The following is a 24,631-nucleotide window of genomic DNA, read 5'->3' as shown; positions in this document are numbered from 1 at the left end:
TATAGGGGGCTACCTTGCCCATTATAGGGTATTTACCAGCTTCCTGGACTCCAACTATTAGACTCCAGCCTCTTAATTTTGGCAATCAAAAATGTTCCCAGCCCTGGCCGGTGTGGCTCAGTTGTTTGGGGATTGTCCTTTGCACCTAGAGGTAACCAGACTGGTTCCTGATCAGGATACATGCCCAAGTTGTAGGCTCAATCCCCAGGGGGAGACATACAGGAGGCAGCTGATCAATATTTCTTTCTCTCCCTTCCTCTCTCTCTAAAATAAATAAATAAATAAATAAATAAATAAATAAATAAATGTTCCTAGATATTTTCAAATGTCCTATGGGATTCAAAAGTGCTCTTTTGAGGACTACTGCTTTAAACATATCAAAGATCCTCATCCTCACTCATGATTCAAATTTTTACTATAATGAGGTTCCATTTTTTCTCTAGATTTTTATGATCAAAACAAACATTTTTATTATCAAGCATTTTGCTGTTTGCCAATGTGTTGGATTAGGACATCTCATTCATCCTTTTGTGGCGGCGTGAAACCTTTTTAGAGGGCTATTAGTATTAGCTACCAAAATTTAACGTGCATATATTTTTTGATCCAGCAACCTTACTTCCAGGAACTTCTCATGTGGATATACTCAAATATGTGCAAAGAGGTGAATATGTGGATAATCATTATAACAAAGATGGTGTAACAAAAAACTAGAAATGATCTGATATCCAATGATGGATCTAGTTAAATATATTATGGTACATCAATAGAATACTATGTAACCATGAAAAGGAAAGAAGAGTCTGGCTGGTGTTGCTCAGTGGTTGAGCATCGGTCTATAAACCAGATCATGGTCCGATTCCTAGTCAGGGCACATACCCAGGTTGTGGACTCAATCCCCAGTGGGGGGCCTGCAGAAGGCAACCAATTGACAATTCTCTCTCATCATTGATGTTTATATCTCTCTCTCCCTCTCCATTCCTCTCTCTAAAATCAATAAAAATATATTTTTTTTAAAAAAGGAAAGAAGAGTTATATGTATTGAAAATGTGTGTCTAAGACATATAGGTACAAATAGCAAGGCCCAGAAGAGAGTTTGCTACCATTAAAAGTTGTGTATGCAATGCAATCTACAGAGGATGCATTATAGAACAGTACACTTAAAACTTATCCTATATAATAAAAGGCTAATGTGCAAATTGACCAAACAGTGGAGTGACTGGTTGCTATGATGCATACTGACCACCAGGGGGCAATCGCTCAACACAGGAGTTGCCCCCTGGTGGTCAGTGCACTCCCACAGGGGGAGCACCACTCAGCCAGAAGCCTGGCTCAAAGCTGGCGAGCGCAGCGGCGGTGGCAGGACCCTCTCCCGCCTCCACGGCAGTCAGACATCCCCCAGGGGTCCCAGACCGGGCTGAGGGACACCTCCCCCCGCAGTGCACGAATTTCATGCACTGGGCCTCTAGTATAATCTTATTAACCAATGTCAACCCAATAAATTTAATAATTTTAAAAAATGTAGTGTGTGTGTTTAGGGTAATATACAAAATCCTATCCTACCCTATATAATACAAGGGTAATATGCAAATCGACTGAACGGCAGAACGACCAATCGCTATGACGCACACTGACCACCAGGGGGTAGATGCTCAAAGCAGGAGTTGCCCAGCCAGAAGCTGGACTGATGGCTGGTGAGCACAGCGGTGGTGGGAGCTTCTCCTGCCTCCGGGGCAGCGCTGAATGTCCAATAGCTGATTAAAGCGGGTGGTGGGGTGGGGAGCGGGCCTAAGCTGTCAGATGGGACATCCCCCCAGGGCTCCTGGATGCAAAAGGGCACAGGCGGGGCTGAGGGACATCCCCCCTTCCCCCATGCACCAGGTCTCTAGTATATTTATAAATGCACAGAATATTTTTGGGAAAATACCAGAGAGTAACAGAATTGTTAGTTAAGGATGACAAAAACTCACTTTTGAGCTGTTTAAATCTTTTGGCCATGTGTTTGCATGTTTCAAGCAAATTACATAATGGACATGCTACGTAGCTCAATACACCCATACTTTATAGAAATAAAGCAGAATGGTGGGTTGCCAGGCGCTGGGGAAGGGGGGAAGTTGTTTAAATGGGTATTGAGTTATCTAAGTTGAAAAAGTTCTAAAGATTGGTTGCACAACACTATGAATATACTTTTTGTATATGATGTTGTTAATCCTCACCCGAGATATTTTTCCATTGATTTTTAGAGAGAGTGGAAGGGAGTAGAGACAGAGAGAAAGGAGCAGATTGGTTGCCTCCTCTACGAGCCCCTACAAGGTCAGGGGTCCCAACTTGCAACTGAAGTACAAGCCCTTAACTGAAATCGAAAACGGGATCCTTCAGTCCACGGTGGGACGATCAATCCACTGAGACAAACCGGCTAGGGCTGAATATACTTACTACTGAACTACACACTTAAAAATGGTTAAGATGGCAAATTTTATTGTGTATTTTACCACAATTAAAATATTTTTAAAGCGAAAAAAAAATCCCCGGACAAAAATATCTATAAGATTAGTTTTATTTGTTACTAATTTGAAAATCACTTTTTAAATATTCCATTATTTTATTATTCCAGAATTGAGCGTTCTGCCCAAGAGAACAACGCATTGGGTGCACAAGTGTGCCAGTGACCTTTCACCTAGAACTTTCATGCCTTCAGCTATAGCTCAAGCCAAGATGGGGCCGGCCCTAAGGGCGGCGGGTACCCCACTCAGGACCCTGAACCTGCGGAAGAAGTTTATATATGGCTGCCACCCTGAAGTATACAACTTTCGGTTACTTTTCAAGCGTTATCGCAATTCTAGGAACACTGCGTCCAGCGCGATCCAGCATTCCGGAGCGCGACGGGCAGCTTCATAAACCCTCCCACCGCCGCGGCCGCCGCCGGGCCCTCGGGCCATCCACTCAGGCGCACTCCGCGCGGCCCGGTCTTTCCCCGGGGCTCCCCATCCCCTTACCCGGTATTGGGTAACATGACTTTCGCCGTTCGGAATCGGGGGCGACAGCAAAGGCAGCGAGTGTGTAGTGACAGGCTGTCCTTTCCTCCGCATTTAGTCCCGCCCCAGACCCCGCCCCGAGGCCCCGCCCCGAGGTCTGCGAGGACGGGGTACTGGAAGCCGGACGTTGCTGAGTGCGCTTGCGCACGCAGTGGGCCCTCCCGGCGCTCGGCGCTGGTTACCACTTCCCCTTACCTGGCCCTGGAAACCCGCTCTCTGCGCAAGCGCCGTGGGAGACCACTCTGCCCCGCCCCTCTCGCGGGCTCTATAGTGACAATCGGTCTCCAGCCGCGCGCGTAGATCGCTGGGCGCGTCACCTGCTGCGTACGCCTTTTCACGGGCCATTATGGATTCCTGGTCACGGGGCTGCGTTCCTTTGCCAGCGGGGTCTCCGTTTGAGTCGTGCTTTAGGACCTTGACTCTGCCCTGGGAATGCTTTGCCTCTCGGACTTATCTCCTGCCATGTGCAAACCTGGGCGTCTGTCCGGCTGCCCATCCTCCCTCGGAGGCTGCCCTCAGGAACGCTTTTCCTTGCAGATACTTTAGGCCCGAAGCCGGCGAGTGTCGCATGTGGACTCCCACGGAATCTGGACTAAAGCCCGTCTGACCTCGCGGGGCTGTAGATGGCACTGGTGGGGGGCAGCTTCTGGACCAGAGCTCTTTGCAATAGTCACACCAAAGAATTCAGTTAACTCTGACTTTTTTACTCTTAGCCGATATCTAATCGAGGCAATCTCCAAACTCAGTGACGTAATAAGGTTAATTCTGTGACCCAATATTGCTTTTGTTAGTACATCTTGGACATGACTCAGCTACCCTAATGAACTAAAGACTGGCATATATTTAGGTAGACATGAAGAAATTGCTTTGTATTGTGAAATGGTAGAACAGGATGATCAAGTTCTTTCTGGGACTAGTTAGAGAAACCAGCCTGGAGACTCCCTGAAGAGCTCTATTTACTCATTTATATCACATGCCAGTCCCCTATAGACATTTGAATTTACAATCCATGATATGGTGTTTAGATGCTTGGGAGGAATTTTCTTATTCAACAGATATTAGCTCCTGCTATGTGCTGGTCACTAGAGCTACAGGCAGGGCAAAAAAGACAAAGGTCTCTGTCTATGTGGGAGGAATGAGGAGTAGCCAATGTGTACTTTAGACTATCCTATATCCTATATAATAAAAGCCTAATATGCAAATTGACCAAATGGTGAAACAACTGTCAAACCACCGGTCGCTATGACACGCACTGACCACCAGGGGGAAGATGCTCAATGCAGGAGCTGCCCCCAGCCTGCAGGCCCCAGGCCAGCCAATGCAGGTGCAAGCAGACCCCCCCCCACACCCCCTACCATCGCCCCCCAGAGGGAGGAGACTGGGCGGCACCAGGCTGGCCAAGGCAAGTGCCAGCAGGGGACCCCAATCACCCACCAGTCTCCCCACAGATTAGCCCTGATCACTGGCCAGGCCTAGGGACCCTACCTGTGCACGAATTTCATGCACCGGGCCTATAGTTGTAAATATGAAGTGTTTTAGAAAGATTATTGATAGGGACTGTCATTAAAAAAAACTATACTCAAGAAAGTGAGTATAGAATGGAGAAAATATTTTCAAATCAAATATCTGATAAAGTCTAGTATCCAGAATATATAAAGAACTCTTAACTCAGCAACAAAAAGATGAACCCAATCGAAAAATGAGCAAAGGATCTGAGTAGACCTTTCTCCAAAGAAGTCATACAAATGGCCAGCAAGTACATTAAAAGATGCTCAACATCATTAATTATTAGGGAAATTCAAATCAAATTCAAAATGAGATTTCACTTTACACCCAGTATGATAGTTATAATAGAAAAAAAAAAAAAAGGAAAATAAGTGTTGGCCAGGATGTAGAGAAATTGTAACCTTCTTACATGGCTGATGGGGATGTAAAATGGCACAGCCACTTTGGAAAACAGCTTTGCAATTCCTCAAAAAGTTAAACATCTGTTACCAGCTACTGGATATTCTACATGCAATTACATTTTTAAATGCACACCCGAGAAATGAAAACATTCAAAATAACCACCAGATGGCACTGTTATTTAAATATTCAAAATATAATACCACAAAATGTTAACAAAATTGTGATAAATTATAACCTGATTTGGATTAAGGCAAAAATAGCATGAGGTCTCTGTAGGACTCCCATAAAGGGGAAATAAAAAGAGGTATACATTTGAAATTCCTTAAAACTGCATCATTAAAATAGTACATGATACTCTACTTCATTTTTATATTATTTAAATTATCATAAAATAGTCAAGCTTGTCTTCACTTTGTGACTCCTAAAGTCTATTAAGTTTAACTCTCCAATATTAAAAAGTAATTCTCAGATACATAGGAAATTGAAAATGCCAGCTTAAATTGAAATATCAAAAGTTAAAACATTGAAAACTTTAATATTAAATTATCACAAAAGGACTCTTGTAGAAGAAAAAGACTCTTTTTACCCTGGCCCCTTGTATAAAAATATACTTTTTAAGTGTATAATGAAGTAACATTCACATTTGTTGACCATAACCCACGTAAGAAAATACATTTTTATCCAGACCCAAAATCCAGTTTTCTATTCTATTTTAATCTCTTATATCTTATCCTGTTCTTTTTAAATTGATCATAACCTAGTAAATTATTTTGATGACTCATTAATGGATCGTAACCTACCCTTTGGAAAGTATTGCTTTAGCCCAGCTGGCTTGGCTCAATAGTTAAGCATCCACCTATGAACCAGGAGGGGGCATGCAGGAGGCAGCCAAACAGTGATTCTCATCATCGATGTTTCTCTCCTCTCTGAAATCAATAAAATTATATTTCAAACAAATAAACATTGCTTCAGTGTGTTGTAATTTTTGAACTTGTCTTTTAAGATATCTTAGCCCTCTCCAGTCAAATATAAAATTACTAATTAATGGTCAGAGGCCAATAGGATGTGACTAAGAGCAGGTGGAGGCTTTCAATGGCTTTGAATGTCAGGGATCTCAAAACTTTCCATTTCCTTCATCCACAAAACAGCCCACCCTAATTCAGAAGCTTAAATGGGGAAATCCTCGGGATTTAGAAGGTATGACAGTTGTTTCTGATAATGTACCAAATCTTCCTCATAGGACTCCTAGTTTGCCTTTTGTTGCTCAATGAATTATTGCCAGTCATTATTTAATAACTATTGGATATGAACCTCACTGCTGTATTTTAATGTCTACATATATCTGGTAATACATCATTCCAACAATCTAGAGTTAATCATTGTTAACAGTTTGGCATATATCCTTTAAGATTTTGACATTTTTATATAAATGTTGATCATTTTTAAAGCATAGGGGAGATATCTATAATAATAAAAGCATAATATGCTAGACTGGACATCCTTCCGGACAACCTTCTGGATGAAGTCAGGGCTGCGAGGGAAGCCTGGGTCCCGGGTGCCTACCAGCAGCCAGAGGAAAGCCCGGATTCCAGGTGCCTGCCGGTGGCCGTAGGGAAGCCCAGGTCCTGGGTGCCAGAGAGAAGTGGGTGCTGGCAACCGGGGAAAGGCCTACTCTTGCACGAATGTTGTGCACTGGGCCTCTAGTCTATATAATAAAAGCCTAAGCAACTCTTATGCCGGAATGACCAGAACTGGTCGCTATGATGTGCACTGACCACCAGGGGGCAGACACTCAATGCAGGAGCTGCCCCCTGGTCGTCAATGCGCTCCCACAGGGGGAGCACTACTCAGCCAGAAGCCTGACTCACGGCTGTTGAGTGCAGCAGCAGTGGCAGGAGCCTCTCCCACCTCCGCAGCAGCACTAAGGAGCAGGGAGCCGAGCGGTAAGGAGCGAGGGGTCCTGGACCGCGAGAGGGATGTCCAACTGCCAGCTTAGGCCCGCTCCCCGCATGGAGTGGGCCTAAGTTGCAGGCAGACATCCCTCAAGGGGTCCCGGACTGTGAGAGGGCACAGGCCAGACTGGGGGGGGGGGGGACTTCAGTGCACAAATTTCATGCACTGGGCCTCTAGTATACTATGTTGTTTTGGAACTGCTTTTATTTTACTCTGCTTCATAGACATCTTCCCAAGTTTACACCTAAAAGTTTATCTTAACGATAGGTGCATAATTTTCTTTTATAGGAATGTACTCCATATTAATTTTACCATTGTCATATGTGATGGACATTTAAGGTATTTTAAAATTATCTTTATGATAAACAACATTGCAATAAAAGTGTTTGTGCATATATCACTCTTTGCTAATCATATTACATTTCCTTAGAATATGTTCCGGGTTTGCTCAGTAGATATACACATTTAATACTCTTTACCTAAAGATTGTGCTAATTTACACCAAGATTTCTCAACCTGGCCATTATTGACCTTTTGGTTGGATAATCCTTTGTTGTAGGAGTCTAAAAGTGTACTGTAGTGTGTTTAGCAGCATTCCTGGACTGTATCCACTATATGCTATTATTTTATTTATTTATTTATTTATTTATTTATTTATTTATTTATTTGCCTTGTTAATCCTCATCCAAGGATATTTTTTCATTGATTTTTAGGGAGAGTGGGAGAGAAAGGAAAAGACAGATAGAAACATTAATGTGAGAGAAACACATGGAATGGTTGCCTCCTGCACGTGCCCTGACCAGGGCTGGGGCCGGGGAGGAGCCGGCAACTAAGTTATGTGCCCTTGACCGGAACAGAACCCTTTGGTCTGCAGGTCGACACTCTATCCACCAACCCAAACCAACTAGGGCTCCACTATATGATATTATTCCCCTCTCCTAGTTTTCTTTGTTCAGTGTGGTAAAATATACATAACATAAAATTTACCATTTTAATTATTTGTAAGGGTATATTTCAGTAGCATTGAGTACATTCACACTGTTGTGTAACCAACACTATCATCTATCTCCATGCCTTCCAGTTTTAACAACTAAAAATGTCTCCAAAAATACTAAATGTTTCCCGAAACCGGTTTGGCTCAGTGGATAGAGCGTCGGTCTGCGGACTCAAAGGTCCCAGGTTCGATTCCGGTCAAGGGCATGTACCTGGGTTGCGGGCACATCCCCAGTAGGAGGTGTGCAGGAGGCAGCTGATCGATGTTTCTCTCTCATCGATGTTTCTAACTCTCTATCTCTCTCCCTTCCTCTCTGTAAAAAATCAATAAAATATATATTTAAAAAACAAAATACTAAATGTTCCCTGGAGGGCAAAATTGTCCTGGTTGTTTACACCATCACAGAGTTGAATGAGAAAGCCAAAATGTCAATATCATTAAAAAAGGAGGAGGAGGAGAAGGAGCAGGAGGAGGAGGAGGAGGCAGAGAGGAGGGGCTAAGGATCTGCAATAGATTAAAGGAGACTAAAAAGACATTACAATTAAATGCAACACATGATCTTGTACTGGATCCTGTATATAAAAAAAAAATTGGTATGTTAACACAATCAACAAATTGGAATATTTACTAAATTAAAATATTGTGTCAATGATAAATTTCCTGAATTTGATAACTGTAATGTGGTTATGTAAAAGAATGTCTGGGTTCTTAGTATGAATATTAAAGGATAAAAGGAAGTGAATATGTACCAACTCTCAAAAGTGTGTGTGTGTGTGTGTGTGTAGAGGGAGAGAGGGTGCTAAAACAGGTGCTTTGGGGTAAAGATATACAAAATCTTTAACTATTACAATTCTTCTGTAAACTTGAATTCAAACTAAAAAGTTTTGTTTTAAGTGAATGAGAATGCTTATTGCTGAGACTATAGATTGTCTGCTCATGCTTTTCAACTCTGGTTCCCTGCTAATTTTGTTCATCAATGCTTCAGAAAAGGTAACCATAACTACGGCTCCAGATAACATATTAATTAGTCTAGGTCAGTGGATCTCAAACTTCAGTGTCATCTGAAGAGCTTTGCAAAAAATGGATTAATGGGCCTGACCTCTGGAGTTTCTGGTTCACTAGGTCCTGGACAATACAGTTGAAGAATCTGTATTTCCAACAAGTTTCCAGGTATTGTGAATGCTGTTGGTTGGGGCACAAAAAGGTGTTGGCCGGAAGTACCCAGCCTTGCTTGCAAATTGGAATCACTTAGGGATCTTTAAAAAATTCTGATGCCTGGATCTTACTTCCAGGCATTCTAATTAAATAGGAAGTAAACTCCCAGGTATTTCTAATACTCAGCCAAGATGGAGAATCACTGATCTTGGTCAATGTCATCTCATTCCCCTAGTCAATGCCTTGTTCAGAAGTGGGTGTATTATCCAGTGTGACAAATGCTGGGAAAAGTTTTCTTACTTCTAAGAAAGACCACAGAATTGTCACTTGTAGATGTTATTTCTGTATATGATGCTTGGAACTGCTGCATCTATTCTGCAACTATAAGAGGAAGTAGCTTTCCCCTTTCCTATAGCTCTTTCAAAGGTAAACTTTCTCCTAGAATATACATGAAGGAAAGGTTGGGGTTGGGGGCAGTTGTCTCAGAACCCTCCTGCTAGTTTTCTAATACACTCACTGCTCCAAGGTACACTGTGGGTTTTCCTCACTTTGAGGCTGGCCATATCTTAGAATTCCAGGAAACATTTCCCTCAGTAGACAAACCAATCCCTTGCATGAGGGCTCGCTGGAGAGTGGGTGTGTGGATCATGCTACGTTTCCCTTTTTTGCTCTGTTGGTTCATTTACTGCACCATTCCCACGCAACTCTTTGCCAATGAGATGAGTTGAAGCTTACAAAAGTGAATTAGTATACAGCACTGATTTTTTTTATAATTAAATCTTTATTGTTCAGATTATTACATTTGTTCCTCTTTTTTCCCCCCATAACTCCCCTCCTTCCAGTTCCCGCCCCACCCTCTGCCCTCACTCCCCACCCACTGTCATCATCCATAGGTGCACGATTTTTGTCCAGTCTCTTCCCGCATCTCCGACACCGCTTTCCCCCCCAAGAATAGTCAGTCCATTCCCTTTCTATGTCCCTGATTCTATTATAATCAACAGTTCATTCTGTTCATCAGATTATTCATTCACTTGATTCTTAGATTCACTTGTTGATAGATGCATATTTGTTGTTCATAATTTGTATCTTTACCTTTTTCTTCTTCTTCCTCTTCTTAAAGGATACCTTTCAGCATTTCATATAATACTGGTTTGGTGGTGATGAACTCCTTTAGCTTTTCCTTATCTGTGAAGCTCTTTATCTGGCCTTCAATTCTGAATGATAGCTTTGCTGGATAAAGTAATCTTGGTTGTAGGTTCTTGGCATTCATCACTTTGAATATTTCTTGCCACTCCCTTCTGGCATGCAAAGTTTCTGTTGAGAAATCAGCTGACAGTCGTATGGGTATTCCCTTGTAGGTAACTGAGTTTCTTTCTCTTGCTGCTTTTAAGATTCTCTCTTTGTCTTTTGCCCTTGGCATTTTAATTATGATGTGTCTTGGTGTGGTCCTCTTTGGATTCCTTTTGTTTGGGGTTCTCTGCGCTTCCTGGACCTGTAAGTCTATTTCTTTCACCAGGTGGGGGAAGTTTTCTGTCATGATTTCTTCAAATAGGTTTTCAATATCTTGCTCTCTCTCTTCTTCTGGCACCCCTATAATTCTGATGTTGGTACTCTTGAAGCTGTCCCAGAGGCTCCTCACACTATCTTCGTATTTTCGGGTTCTTTTTTCATTTTGCTTTTCCGGTTGGATGTTTTTTGCTTCTTCGCATTTCAGATCTTTGACTTGATTCTTGCACTCCTCTTGTCTGCTGTTGGGAGTCTGTATAATATTCTTTATTTCAGTCGGTGTATGCTTAGTTTCTAGTTGGTTCTTTATCATAACATTGAGGGTCTCATTAGATTTCTTGTAGATCTCATTAAGTTTATCAGCGGCTTCTAGACAGTTCTTGAGAGCCCTTAAAAGTGTGGTTCTGAACTCTATATCCTCCATGGACAATTTTGTCCTGTTTCTTTGTCTCCGCATTTTTTATGCTTTCTTGGTGCACACCTTAGTGGTCTTTGTGCACAGTCTTGTTGTAGTTAAGCCTTGATTGTTGTAGTTGATACTAGGGGGATTTGACCTCCAGGCCAACTGGCTGTGAGAATCAGCTGTGTCTGCAGTGGGAAAACTTGTCCTCTGGGGAGGTGCTAATCTAGCCTTTGCCTGAGGCTATCTGGCAAATGGCTCTGTGCAGGGCTTGGGCGGGGCGGGTCGCACAGGATCAAACAGGGCGGGTGGAGGGAGCAGTTATGGCTGCTCTCAGGCCCGTCCCCAGAGGCTCTGCCTCTCAGAGTCCCAGCAACCGCTGCAAACCTCGGAGAGAAAGCTGCCCTCAAGTTCCGACCGATGCCAGACAGTCCCGCTTCTCCCGTTTGAGTCTGGGTCCCTGGAGACTCGCCCAGAACTGGAGCTCAGAGCCTGAGCCTCCCTCCCAATTGAAAACGACAACCGCGCCCTCAGCCACCAGCCCGCTCCGCGTGCACCTCCGCACCTTTGTATTTTCCACACTGCGCCTCCTCTGAGCCTCAGTATGCTGTTCTCTTTCCTTCTAGTTGAAGAATTTCCCCTCAGCCAGCTTTCCTGTGGTTCTGGGTGATGTCCATTTCGTCTTTTAGTTGTATTTTGAAGTGGTTGTTCGAGGCAGCAAACTCCGGTGTTTACCTATGCCGCCATCTTGGTCTCCCTCCATATGTCCTTTCAGCACTGATTTTTAATCATTGTGCTGCAAGAACTTTTAAAACATACAATACCTGACTATTTAGTTAGGGGCACTGACCTCTTTTCCCTTAGATTGTCAAATAAAAAAATGACGTCAACACAATAGCTGCCTGGTGTGAATTAATCAAAATTATACCTCTTTTTGTTGTTGGATGGACAAAAATATATTTCTGTTATGCCACAGAGTTTTAATTATTAGTTTATGTGTGCCATGGGATGAAAAAGGTTGAAAATCGCTGCTATAGCTATAAAAAATTAACTTTATATGACAACTGCTATGTGAGAGACTACTATTTGCCTAGTACATTACACATTCTTCACTTCTTACCAACATCTATTATTAGAGGTGGCACTATGCCCAGTAAAAACACTGCATCTCCCAGCCTTTCTTGCAACTAGGAGTGACCATGTGACCAAATTATGGCTCTTGAGACATAAGTGGAAGATTTTGGACTTCTAGGGAAGCTTCTTTAGAAAAGCTTCTAACCATTTTGTGAGCTTAAGAATTAAAGCCATAAAAAAAAAAAAATGAAAGCCATATGCTCACATAATGGAACAAAAAGCAATTGGCATCTTTGATGAACATGGAATGTCATAACAACCCTGAAACCACTACTTCTAGAATTTTGCATGAAATAAAATTTTACCTAATTTAAGGCACTATTATTTTTAGTTTTCTGTTATATGTATCACAATCTAACTCTTAATGATACTCAAGGCAAAAGTATAAAAAATTATATAAACCATTGCAGGGGTCCCTCCTGAACATAATACCCAAATCTCTACTTTGCTCTGGTTTCATCTGCTTTCATCTCTGCTTTCATGCCTGAGAGCTTGAATTTTGTTCAAATTTCCTTCTTTAAAATGCGCTTTACTTTCTCCACCCCTTTTAGGAGATCCCATGCTCCACTCACACATCGATTGGTTGCCTCCTACATGAGTCCCAACTAGGGCCCAGGCTGGGGAGGAGCCTACAATGAAGGTAAGTGCCCTTGACCCAAAATGAACCTGGAATGCTTTGGTCCGAAGGCCACATGCTCTTTTCACTGAGCCAGATCAGCTAAGGCTGAATTATTCATTCATTTAGACTATGGCTTTAGCAAGAGAGTCCAAGGTGGGTGTGGTTGCTAAGCCCAGTGCCCTTGGACATATTTCCACCTAATTCTTCCTGGTGTCCTCACTTAATAGTAACTTTTATGTCAAATACACCCACATCGCCCAAAGTCAGGCATTAATTCTGAAACACAGTAGTCCACTCTGAGTACATGAACTCTTTCCATGCTAAGAAAGAAACATTTGACTCTTCTATCATCAACGTAGCTTCCTCTGCTCACTATAAAAATAGCATTTTAGCCCTAGCTGGTTTGGCTCAGTGGATAGAGCATTGGCCTGTGGACTGAAGGATCCCGGGTTCGATTCCAGTCAAGGGCATATGCTGGGTGTGGGCTGGATCCCCAGTAGGGGGCGTGCAGAAAGCCAGCCAATCAATGATTCTCTCTCATCAATGTTTCTATCTCTCCCTCTCCCTTCCCCTCTGAAATCAATAAAAATATATTTAAATAAATAAATAACTAATTAAAATAAGTAAAAGTAGCATTTTATTTTGCAGGACAATGTCAGTCTTCTTTTATCTTCTAGCTTTCAAACTGTTCCTACCACCAGGCATTTTTAAAAAAGAATTTAAAAAAGGGCATTCAAAGTTAGCTTAAGAATCAGGTCCATGATTGAGCCATCTCTTAATGGCCACTACTTTGCTATACAAAGATCAAGCTTTGGAATTACCCCCATGTCTTTACTCTGTGCCAAATTATTCTTGAAGGTGTCATCCTCCTACTAACCTCTCCTAAATTAAATTTTATTGTTGAAAGTATTACAGATGTCCCCTGTCTTTCCCCACTAAATTAAATTTTTGATTAAGGTTTCAGACTCCCACTGCTCTCGTTGGAGAGGCTACATAAAGACTTAGGATCCTCTGACACAGTAATCCTCTACCTCCACAAGTGAGGAATGAGGTAGGAATGGGGAGGAGATGTGCTTTTCTAGTTAAATTAATAACATATTCTCACAGAGAAATGTTCCAGATTGTTCTTTAGCTTTGTTTTTCTGTGACTGACCTTTTGCTTATTTGCCTGTTCAAGGTTAGATATTTGCCTTCCCTGTGGGCTCATCAGTTATGGTAAACATTTTTTAGAACCATATTGGGGAGGGATAATAGCTCTATCCATTTGTCTGTCATCGCTGGAACCTTTCTACTGACTTTGTAGACTGTGATCTGCTTTTGGCGTAAGGCTATTGTTTCAACAAAGGACAAATAAGGAAAAAGAAAATAAATATACTCTAACCAATATATTTGGCTCCTTGTTAAGTACTTATGTCAAAAAATTTAGAGGGAAGGTTTGAATTAGTGACCACAGTGAAGGCTTTGTTCTAACTGTAAAATAAAATTTATAAAAATAAATAAATAAGTACATAAAAATAAAATATATATTTTTAAAATCCCCACTTAATTAGAGTAATGAGTTTCAATCTCTTCCAATCTAGTTTTTAAATGCTATAGAGGAGTAGTGCTATAGCCACAGAGCTTTCTGGGGAAAGATTTTTAATTCATTGAAGTTTCATTTAGAAAAATAACAGAATATATAAAGACTCAGGAAACAGATAACCCATTATCCTTTCTAAAAAGAAAATCTTAAGGATATAAGTTTGCCTACTGGAAGGTGAATTTTAAAAACAACAATATTGTCAATGAGAACTCCCCTAAACCAATATGAATATTTATAAAATTTATAATATTTATAAAATTTAATGTGATAGCTATAATTTTTGATAGAAAATTTACATAATGTGAAACTAATACTCTGACAAAATTGATAATAAAGGAGAGAGTCATCAGAGTTGTTGTGAGGGCTAATTTTTTATTTCTCAGAGTGGAGTCAATAAATATCTTGTACATTTTTACTCCTGAAGTTGATGATTTATGTATGTTATTTAACACTTAAAGATAATTATTACTGGAATCAACACTAGATCTTCTAATTTACCAGAGAAAGTTGCTATAATTCTGATACTAAACTTTAAAAAGTAGAAAGGAGTTCTGCTGAGCTGTAAAGAAAGGAAAAGTTTTAAAGGAGGAAAAGGGGCAAAAAAAGGTAATTATTAGTAAAAGATGCATTGTCTCAGGCTGGGTCACTCTCTTAAGGGGAACGGAAAGGTTTTATCTGGTAACTAGAGGCCTGGTGGACGAAATTTATGCATGGGTAGGATCCCTAGGTCTGGCCGGCGATCAGAGCTGATCAGGGCCTTCAGGCTGCCAGCTGGAGCCTTCCTTCATTCCACACCACCCCCTGGTGGTCAGCGCACATAATAGCAAGCGATTGAACTCCTGGTCTCCTGGTTGAACTCCCAAGGGGACACTTGCATATTAGCCTTTTATATATATATAGACTAGAGGCCCGGTGCACAAACATTTGTGCACTCGCGGGGGGGGGGGGGGTGTCCCTCAGCCCAGCCTGTGCCCTCTCGCAGTCTGGGACCCCTCAGGGGATGACCACCTGCTGGCTTAGGCCCGCTCCCCGGGGGCTTGGGCCTAAGATGGCAATCAGACATCCCTCTGGCAGCCCGGCAGCCCTCGGGGGATGTCCATTTACCAGCGGGGAGCAGGCCTAAGCTGCAGTCGGACATCCTTAGCGCTGCTGAGGAGGCAGGAGAGGCTCCCACCACCACCGCTATACTGGAAGCCATCAGCCTGGCTTGTGGCTGAACAGAGCTCCTCCCATGTGAGAGCACCCTGACCACCAGAGGACAGCTCCTGCATTGAGTGTCTGCCCCCTGGTGGTCAGTGTGTGTCATAGTGACCAGTCATTCCCAGTCCTTCTGCTGTTAGGGTCAGTTTGCATATTACCCTTTTACTATATAGGATAGAGGCCTGGTGCACGGGTGGGGGCTCGCTGGTTTGCCCTGAGGGGTGTCCCGGATCAGGGTGGGGGTCCCACTTGGGTGCCTGGCCAGCCTGGATGAGGGGATGATGGCTGTTTGCAGCTGGTCACACCCCCTTCAGGGTGGGGGTCCCCACTGGGGTGCCTGGCCAGCCTGGATGAGGGGATGATGGCTGTTTGCAGCTGGTCACACCCCCTTCAGGGTGGGGGTCCCCACTGGGGTGCCAGTCTGCGTAAGGGGCTGAGGGCTGTTTTCAGGCTGGCGGGTGACTGAAACTCCCAACCTCTCCTTTTTTTCTTTTTTCTTCTGTGATTTATTTACCTTCTATTGCTGTCACTGGAGCTGAGAGCCGGCTTTAGCTCTGAGGATTGGCTCCAGCTCTGAGACCTCGGTTTGTTTGGCTTCTATAATTGAAACACTGTTGCAACTCCAGCTCTGAGGCCCAGCTGGCTGAAAGCAGGTTTCTGGGGTTTGTTTAGCTTCTATAATTGCAACATTGTTTCTTAGACTGCAGCTGAGAGGCTGGCAGCAGCAGGAGGGGAACCTTGGCTTTCTCCATCACTAGAGCAAGCAAGCCTCCTGTTTACTTCAGCTGCCTGGCTGCCGGCTGCCATCTTGGTTGGCAGTTAATTTGCATATCGCCCTGATTAGCCAATGGGAAGAATGTCGGAGGTATGGTTAATTACCATGTTTGTCTATTATTAGATAGGATTACCTCACTAGTGCTGACTAGGTAATTCCAGGTTAACTGCTTAAAGATTAAATTCCTAGGAGTGGTTGAAACTGCAATTAGATTAGGATTAAGTCTTGGTTTGCTAATGTGGGGCTTAGCATAAGTGACTCCATTTTAGGCCTGTTGTCTCTTTTTTTAACACTGGAAATAGAAAAAAAGTTTCCATTTGGTGTTAGTATGCCTTTTACACCCACACTTGGTAATCTCCCTTTTTATAAAAAGGAGAAATAGGTCTCCGGTCCAGAGTCTTCAAGAGATAATAGTATCTAGCTAGAATTTTTAAAAAATATATATTTCATTGATTTTTTACAGAGAGGAAGGGAGAAGGAGAGGGATAGAGAGTTAGAAACATCCCATTCGGCTGCTTCCTGCACACTCCCTACTGGTGTTGTGCCTGCAATCAAGGTGCATGCCCTTAACCGGAATCGAACCTGGGATCCTTTAGTCCGCAGGCCGACGCTCTATCCACTGAGCCAAACTGGTCAGGGCTCTAGCTAGAATTTAATATTGTTTACATTGTATTCACTGACAGCTCTTATGGCAAATGATACTGGTTTTCCATTTATGATAGTGATATAAAATTTCCTTTTAAAATAAAATAATTGCTCTGGCCAGGCAGCTCAGTTGATTAGAGCATTGTCCTGATATGCCAAGGTTTCGGGTTTGACCTCTAGTCAGGGCACTAACAAGAATCAACCAATGAATACATAAATAACTGCAACAACAAATCTATGTTTCTCTCTAAAATCAATTTTAAAAAGTGAAAAAGTGATGTTATAAAAAATATTTGAAAAAAAAGTAAAGTGATTTAGAGAAAAATGTTGAACAAACAAGAGTAAAGATGATACATGGATAGAACAAGAATCATGGAAATGGTATTGGAATGACCCAAGTTTGAGAAACTGCTCCAGGCAGATGTTTCTTAAGTGGGCCTGTTATTACATTTATGGTGGTCTGAGGGTTTTCTGCAAAACTGTTTCACATTTGTGTTTATAATGTTATATAATTATATTCTAGATCATGTGGATAACTATCTTACAATAAAGTGAGGCCATGTAAATTTAGCGCCTACCTTTGTATATACATTTGCTTCCTCACACATTAGTGCCACTTTGTCATGGGCTAATGAGAAAAAAACAGAGAGCTTGATAGGTAAATGATGCATCTGATTCACATAGAAGGCAAGTGATATAACATTCTAAGAAATGCAGGTATATAGAAAATTTTTAATACAATTGAGTTATTGTCCCCATTATAATGAAGTTATATCCATGCAGATATTCAGCTAATACTAGTATACAAAGGTTGGCCCTACTAATCATGGACAACATCTATTTTGAATGGTTGGTGTACATTTAGTACCAGTTATTAATTAAAAATGTTGAGTATCACCTGTATCACCTGGTCAAAGAACCTTTTCTGTAGGAATCAGCACTATATTCATGTGTGAGCAAGGACTTTTTGTTTTAGCCAGACAATTTTACCTTTTAAAATTAACAACTGTTAATTTAGATTTCTATTGATTTAAAATTTTTACATTTAATTTAAAAATCTATTTCAGTTTATTATTTATAAAATCTAGTCTTGTTTCTAAATATTTAACAGCCATTATAAGAAAACTAAGTCAATGCTGAAGAGTATCTTCTTTTTCTTAAAAGTCGAGGTTACATGGGGTATATTCTTTTTTTTTTTTAATCCTTATCCTACGGTATGTTTAGAGAGAGAGAAACATATATTTGAAAGAGAAACATCGATGGGTTGCCTCCCTTAAGTGCCCCAACCGGGATGGAATCCGCAACCTAGGTATGTGCCCTGACCAGGAATCAACCCACAATCTTTTTTTTTTTTAAATGTTTTATTGATTTTTTACAGAGAGGAAGGGTTAGGGATAGAGAGTTATAAACATCAATGAGAAAGAAACATCAATCAGCTGCCTCCTGCACTCACCACTGGGTACGTGCCTGCAACCAAGATACATGCCCTTGACTGGAATCAAACCCGGGACCCTTGAGTCCGCAGGCCAACGCTCTATCCACTGAGCCAAACCAGTTAGGGCAAACCCACAATCTTTTAGTATATGGGATGATGCTCCAACCAACCCAGCCACCTGGCCAGGGCTGGGTGTATTCTTTAAAAACAAAACTATAGTTAAAATCTGTAGGAGAGTAGGGCTATAGCTTAAGTTTGTTTTCAAAAATATTTTTTTTATTGATTTCAGAGAGGAAGGGTAAAGCAAGACAGATAGAAACATCAATAATGAGAGAGAATCATTGATCAACTGCCTCCTGCATGCCCCACACTGGGACAGAGCCACAACCCCCGTATGCACTCTGACCAGGAATCGAACCGTGACCTCCTGGTTCATAGGTCGACGCTCAACCACTGAATAGCTTGAGTTTTTATCCTATATAAATTTCAACATGTGCATTTCAACATATCTAAATTGTACCTAAAAACAAAAATGAGTGGTGGAGAAGAGTAAAGATATAGATGAAACAAGAATGTCAGAATATTGAGGTAGACAGTCCTGAAGTAAGACTATCAGAAAACAAGTGAGAAGAAAGAAATTGTTGTAGACACTTAGGTTGCCATTGAGAAAAAGTAAAAAAAAAAAAACAACAATGTAAAGGGGCAAAGCAAAAATTCCATTATCAGTTCTCAAGAAGTAGATGGCCTAAAGATAAATCTGGAAAAGCACATTCTGTGGGCTCAGGTGGCAAAAAAAAAAAAAAAAAAAGAAAGGAAGGAAGAAAGAAAGAAAGAAAGAAGAAAAGCTAATGGGAATATATTCTACCTTGGATTTAGAAATAAACATATACTAAGGGGTCCAACTCTTGGTGCAGGGGCTGCAGAAAAATCTTAACCCTTTACATCAATGATTCTCAAAATTTGGTTCCAATACTATCATCAGTAGCAGCCTCTTCTGGGAATCTGCTAGAAATGCAAATTATTGGGCCCCATCCCTGGGTCAGAAATAATCAATTTCTGTTTAACAAGCCCTCCAAGTGATTCTGATGCATATTAAAGTTTAACTACTGCTCTACATTGACAATTTATCAGTGATTTTAAATGATCAGTGATTGGTAGTTGGGAGTCATTAAACTATTCCATTTTTTATGTTTGAAATAATAATTCCTTAATAAAAGGTCATAAAATAGAGGACAGTCACATATTACTTGTAAGATAAAAAAGAAAAACAGATCCATATATTTGAGAAATGGTAGAGTAATGCTTCTCAAATTGTGGTGAAGGACCATTTTTTAAAAAATTCCAATCTTCTGTGTCCTAATACTTTTGCAAAAAAACAATAAAAATAAATAACTAAAATAAAAACAAATACAGAATATTAATCCTACATTTTTATTAGTAGATTCAATAGAAATATTTCTCTGTCAAGTTGCTATGAAAGTTTCTAGACACTTATTCTCATACTAGAAGCCCGTTGCATGAAGATTCGTGCAATAGGCCTTCCTTCCCCTGGCTGCCGGCACTGGTTATCCTCCGACACCCGGGACCCAGGCCTTTGGTCTGGCCGCAGCGGAGAAGCCAAGCCTCTTCAGTCTTCAGTCTTCACTCTGGCTTTACTCCGGCCGGAGCCTTCAGTCTTCGCTCCGTGCCTGCGTATGCAAATTAACTGCCATCTTTGTTGGGTTAATTTGCATACTCATCCTGATTGGCTGGTGGGTATAGCAGAGTGATACCAATTTGCATGTTTCTCTTTTGTTAGTGTCAATTCCATTCTTTTGGTAGGGACTAGTAGCACTTTACTACTATAGATCAGTTGGTGCTGATTCATGATCTACACTAAATACATGATTCTTGAGTGATGTTCTGCTTTGTAAGCTCATAATAGTAATACAAAATGACAAATATAAACATATTGCATGTGCTACTGTTTTAAGTACTTTTTATGTATCAATTCCTTTAAACTTTCCCAAAAAACTATCAGATAAATACTACTTATCCCCTCTTTATACTTCAGGAAACTGCCGCCCAGACAGGTTAAGTAACTTGCCTTAGTTCACTTTTAACTAGTGATGGTCTATAAACTTTTTATTTTTTGTTTTGCTAAAAAATTCTGACAAATCAGGAAATGGGGTTTTAGGAGGGGTGGTGATGCAAAGGAAGGAAGCCATGGGGTAGATAACAGTAGTGTCTCCATCCCATGCCTGATATCATCTACTGAAGCAGACAGACTGGCATATTCAAAATGGGTGGGTGATCCCTCTACCAGGTCTGTTCAATGTAGATGTTTATTTCATCAAGCAGCTCACTAATACTGACCTCAAAGTGATCCTCCATATCACTGAGGATCTTAGCATCACTCTCACCTGACACAATTATGATGGCCAAGCCTTTGGTGCCAAATTGGCCTGCTCTGGCCACATGATGTGGGTAGGTCTCACAATACTCACGTATGTCGTTTTTAATGGCAGTATTCAACAGCTTCATGTCCATGCCTCAGCCAAATAGGTTGGTAGCCACAGGAATTCATCACCGAAAATCTTTCAACTGCTGATACTGAGAAAGCCTCTCTTCCTGGGGCAACCCATAGCGGATGGCAATGGCTGGTTAGTTCTCCTCCACCAGGAGCAGGGCCAGGGCAGTGTAATGCTGCATACTGCTTCACAATATTTTAAGATTCTAACTGGCAAATCTGGTTCTAGCTCACACTCTTCACCACCATACAGTACTATTCATTTTATTGCCTAGGCAGAGGTGTTGCTCTACTTAACTCAAATTATTCCCTTTGTCTAGTTCTTTGATAAATAAAGTTAGTGAATAGGATTCTCTTTTTGTGGGAGTGGTGGGTGCGGGGTGGGTGTCTCAGCTTGAAATTAAGCAGAATCAAATATACTCAAGCATATCTGAAGAGGTGTGACGACCTTTATTTCCAGGAGATCTACTTGTAAGTGGGACCCAGGAAACACCTTGATAAGAACCCACTGCCAGAGCAGAGAGTGGGATGTGCCAGTTTTAAGGACAGAAGCCCAGTAGTTAAGGGGACTGATGTAGTGATAATCGCTCTGATTGTTCTCTGGCCTAGCCCCACAGACTCATGCCTAAATATTAAAGGATTTCCTGTGAATAAAAATGGAAAGGGCTGTTTTATTAAAAACTTGGAGGCATTGGGACGTAGGTGGTATAGTATGACAAAAGGACAGAAAAGAAATTCTCCTCTCTTCAGAAAAGTGCTCCAGAAAATTGGCATGGGCTTCCATTTCCTACTATGGACAGTGACAGGAGACAGCACCTTCAGTGCAACATGGGGACCCTCTGAACCAGGCGTTGGACATGTTAGGAGCTTCACAGAAAGATGACTGTGTTAGAGCCACACACAGGATGAGGAAAATGGGCATGACTCTTAGTGGTGGGAGGTCAGTGAGTATATGTAGGAGAGGCTTTCAAGCCTTCTCCCCACATAGCGGGGAAGGGCGTGGCAGGAAGAAGACTCATAATTCAACAGATTGGGCAAGGTCTGTCAGACTCAGTGTCTGTCAGCTATTATAACTAGTTTGATTTACCACGATGCTACAGCGTGAAAAATGTGACTTATAATCCCACACAGTTTCCTTAAACCTTTAAAGTCTGTTATTCCTTAACTACTGAACAACCAGTATTAAGAAAACTCTCTGCAAGATTTCTTATTATTGTTATATTTTGTCTTACTTATAGATTCACAGGAAGTTTAAAAAGTAGCACAAAGAGGTCTGCGTACTCTTCACCTAGTTTCCTCCAACCCAGTTTCCTCCAGTAGTTAGCATCTTGACATTGGTATGATCCACAAATCTTAATGAGATTTTTCCAGTTTTATATGCACTTGTGTGAATCTAAAATTCCATGCAATTTTATCATGTGTAGAATGTATAATCAAGATATAGAACTGTTCCATTACCACAAACATCCCCCTTGCTACTCCACTGTAGTCACACCCAACCCCTTTTCCCCCCATACCCTCCCACTCCTGGCAACTACTAACCTATTATCCCTCTCTATAATTTTGTCATTTTGAGAATCCTATCTAATAATGAGGGAATATGCTAATTGACCCTTACACCATCGCAAAGATGGCAGCGCCCACAGCCAATAAGGAGGGAATATGCTAATTGACTACCATGCCCTCAAAGATGGCAGTGCTCACAGCCGATAAGAAGGGAATATGCTAATTGACTGCCATGCCCTCAAAGATGGCAGCGCCCACAGCCAATAAGGAGGGGATATGCTAATTGACTGCCCTGCCCTCAAAGATGGAGGTGCCCACAGCCACCAGATGGTGGAGCCCAGTCCCCTCAGACCCGCCAGGGCACCTGCCTCCGGAGTCCCCCAGTCCCCTCAGCACCCCAGCCACCCAGGGCTGCCCAAGGCTCAGGTAACCATGGCCGGCCAAGGCTTGCGCTGCCGGCAGTGGCAACAGCAGAGGTGTGATGGGGCGTTGCCTTCCCTGATCGCCAGGTCACCTCCCGCCCCTGAGGGCTCCTGGACTGTGAGAGAGGGCAGGCTGGGCTGAGAGGTCCCCCCCCACCCCCCCACTCCCGCTCCTGTGCATGAATTTTCATGCACCGGGCCTCTAGTCTACACTAATAAAAGAGAAACATGGTAATTGGCGTACGACCACTACCCTTCCCATTGGCTAATCAGTGAGATATGCAAATTAACTGTCAGCCAAGATGGCGGCCGGCAGCCAGGCAACTTGAAACTAACATGAGGCTTGCTTGCTTCAGTGACGGAGGACTCCAACGTTCCCGCCTGACTTGCCAGCCTCTCAGCTGCAACTCTAAGCAACTATGTTGCAAATGTAGAAGGTAAACAAAACCCCAGAAACCTGCTTTACTAAGCGGGGCCTTAGCCAGCTGGACCACAACATTGTATCAAATACAGACAGTAAACAAAGGCCAGAAACCTGTTTTCAGCAGCCGAGGCCTCAGAGCTAAAGCTGGCCCAGAATAAAAAAAAGAAAAAAAAAAAAGGAGCGGTTGGGAGCTTCAGTCACCCGTCAGCCTGAAAACGGCCCTCAGTCCCTCAGCCAGACTGGCCAGGCACCCCAGTAGGGACACCCACCCTGATCCAGGACACTCTTCAGGGCAAACCAGCCAGCCCCCACCCGTGCACCAGGCCTCTATTCTATATAGTAAAAGGGTAATATGCCTCCCGGCACCGGGATCAGCGTGACAGGGGGCAGCACCCAAACCCCCTGATCGCCCTGCGGCTCTGTGTGTGACAGGGTGCAGCGCCCTAACCCCCTGATCGGCTCTGCTCTGTGTGTGACAGGGGGCGGCGCCCCAACCCCCCTCCACCCCTCCACGGGCCCTGCTCTGTGTGTGATGGGGTAGAGCCATAACCTCCCCATCAGCCCTGCCCTGAGTGTGACAGTGGCGGCGCCCCAACCCCCTGATTGGCCCTGCTCTGTGGGTGATAGAGGTCGGCGCCCCAACCCCCTAATCCGCCCTGCTCTGTGTGTGACGGGGGGCACTGCCCCAACCCCCCTGATGGGCCCTGCTCTGTGAGTGACAGTGGGGAGCTCCTCAACTCCCTGATCGGCCCTGCTCTGTGTGTGACAGGGTACGGAGCCCCAACCCCCCTGATGGCCCTGCTCTGTGCATGACAGGGGGTGGCGCCGCAACTCCCCTATTGACCCTACTCTGTGCATGATAGGGGGGAGCTCCTCAACCCCCTGATCGGCCCTGCTCTGTGTGTGACAGGGGGCGGTGCCCCAACTCCCCTATTGACCCTACTCTGTGCATGACAGGGGGGAGCTCCTCAACCCCCTGATCAGCCCTGCTCTGTGTGTGACAGGGTACGGAGCCCCAACCCCCCTGATGGGCCCTGCTCTGTGCATGACAGGGGGCAGCGCCCCAACCCCCTGATCCACCCTGCTCTGTGTGTGACAGGGGGTGGCGCCGCAACTTCCCTATCGACCCTGCCTTGAGTGTGACAGGGGCAGTGCCTCAACCCCTCAATCGGCCGTACCCTGAGCATGACTGAGGGTGGCATTGCAACCTCCCAATCCGCCCTGCTTTGTGCATGACAGGGGGCGGCGCCCCAACTCCCCAATCGGCCCTGCTCTGAGCCTGACCAGGGGCTGCACCTAGGGATTGGGCCTTCCCTCTGCCACCTGGGAGCAGGCCTAAGCCAGCAGGTCGTTATCTCCCGAGGGGTCCCAGACTGCGAGAGGGCACAGGCCGGGCTGAGGGACCCCCTCTCCCCCCCCCCTCCCCAGTGCA

General features: G+C 43.2%; 1 protein-coding gene across 1 annotated transcript in view; it reads right to left on the bottom strand.

Annotated features, from left to right (window-relative positions):
* Positions 1–3,103, bottom strand: part of HSDL2 (hydroxysteroid dehydrogenase like 2) — a 47,466-nt gene extending 44,363 nt beyond the window's left edge. Inside the window, exon 1 of the mRNA XM_081103276.1 lies at positions 2,994–3,103. Within this exon, the coding sequence (XP_080959402.1) occupies positions 2,994–3,010 (17 nt within the window). The 5' untranslated portion in view covers positions 3,011–3,103. The remainder of the gene's footprint in view (positions 1–2,993) is intronic.
* Between the last annotated feature and the right edge of the window lie 21,528 nt (positions 3,104–24,631).

The sequence above is a fragment of the Myotis nattereri genome (genome assembly GCF_964212035.1).
Source record: "Myotis nattereri genome assembly, chromosome: 12".
Taxonomy (NCBI): Eukaryota; Metazoa; Chordata; class Mammalia; order Chiroptera; family Vespertilionidae; genus Myotis; species Myotis nattereri.
The sequence above is the reverse complement of the archived record's forward strand: the minus strand, read 5'-3'. Positions and strand labels throughout refer to the sequence as shown.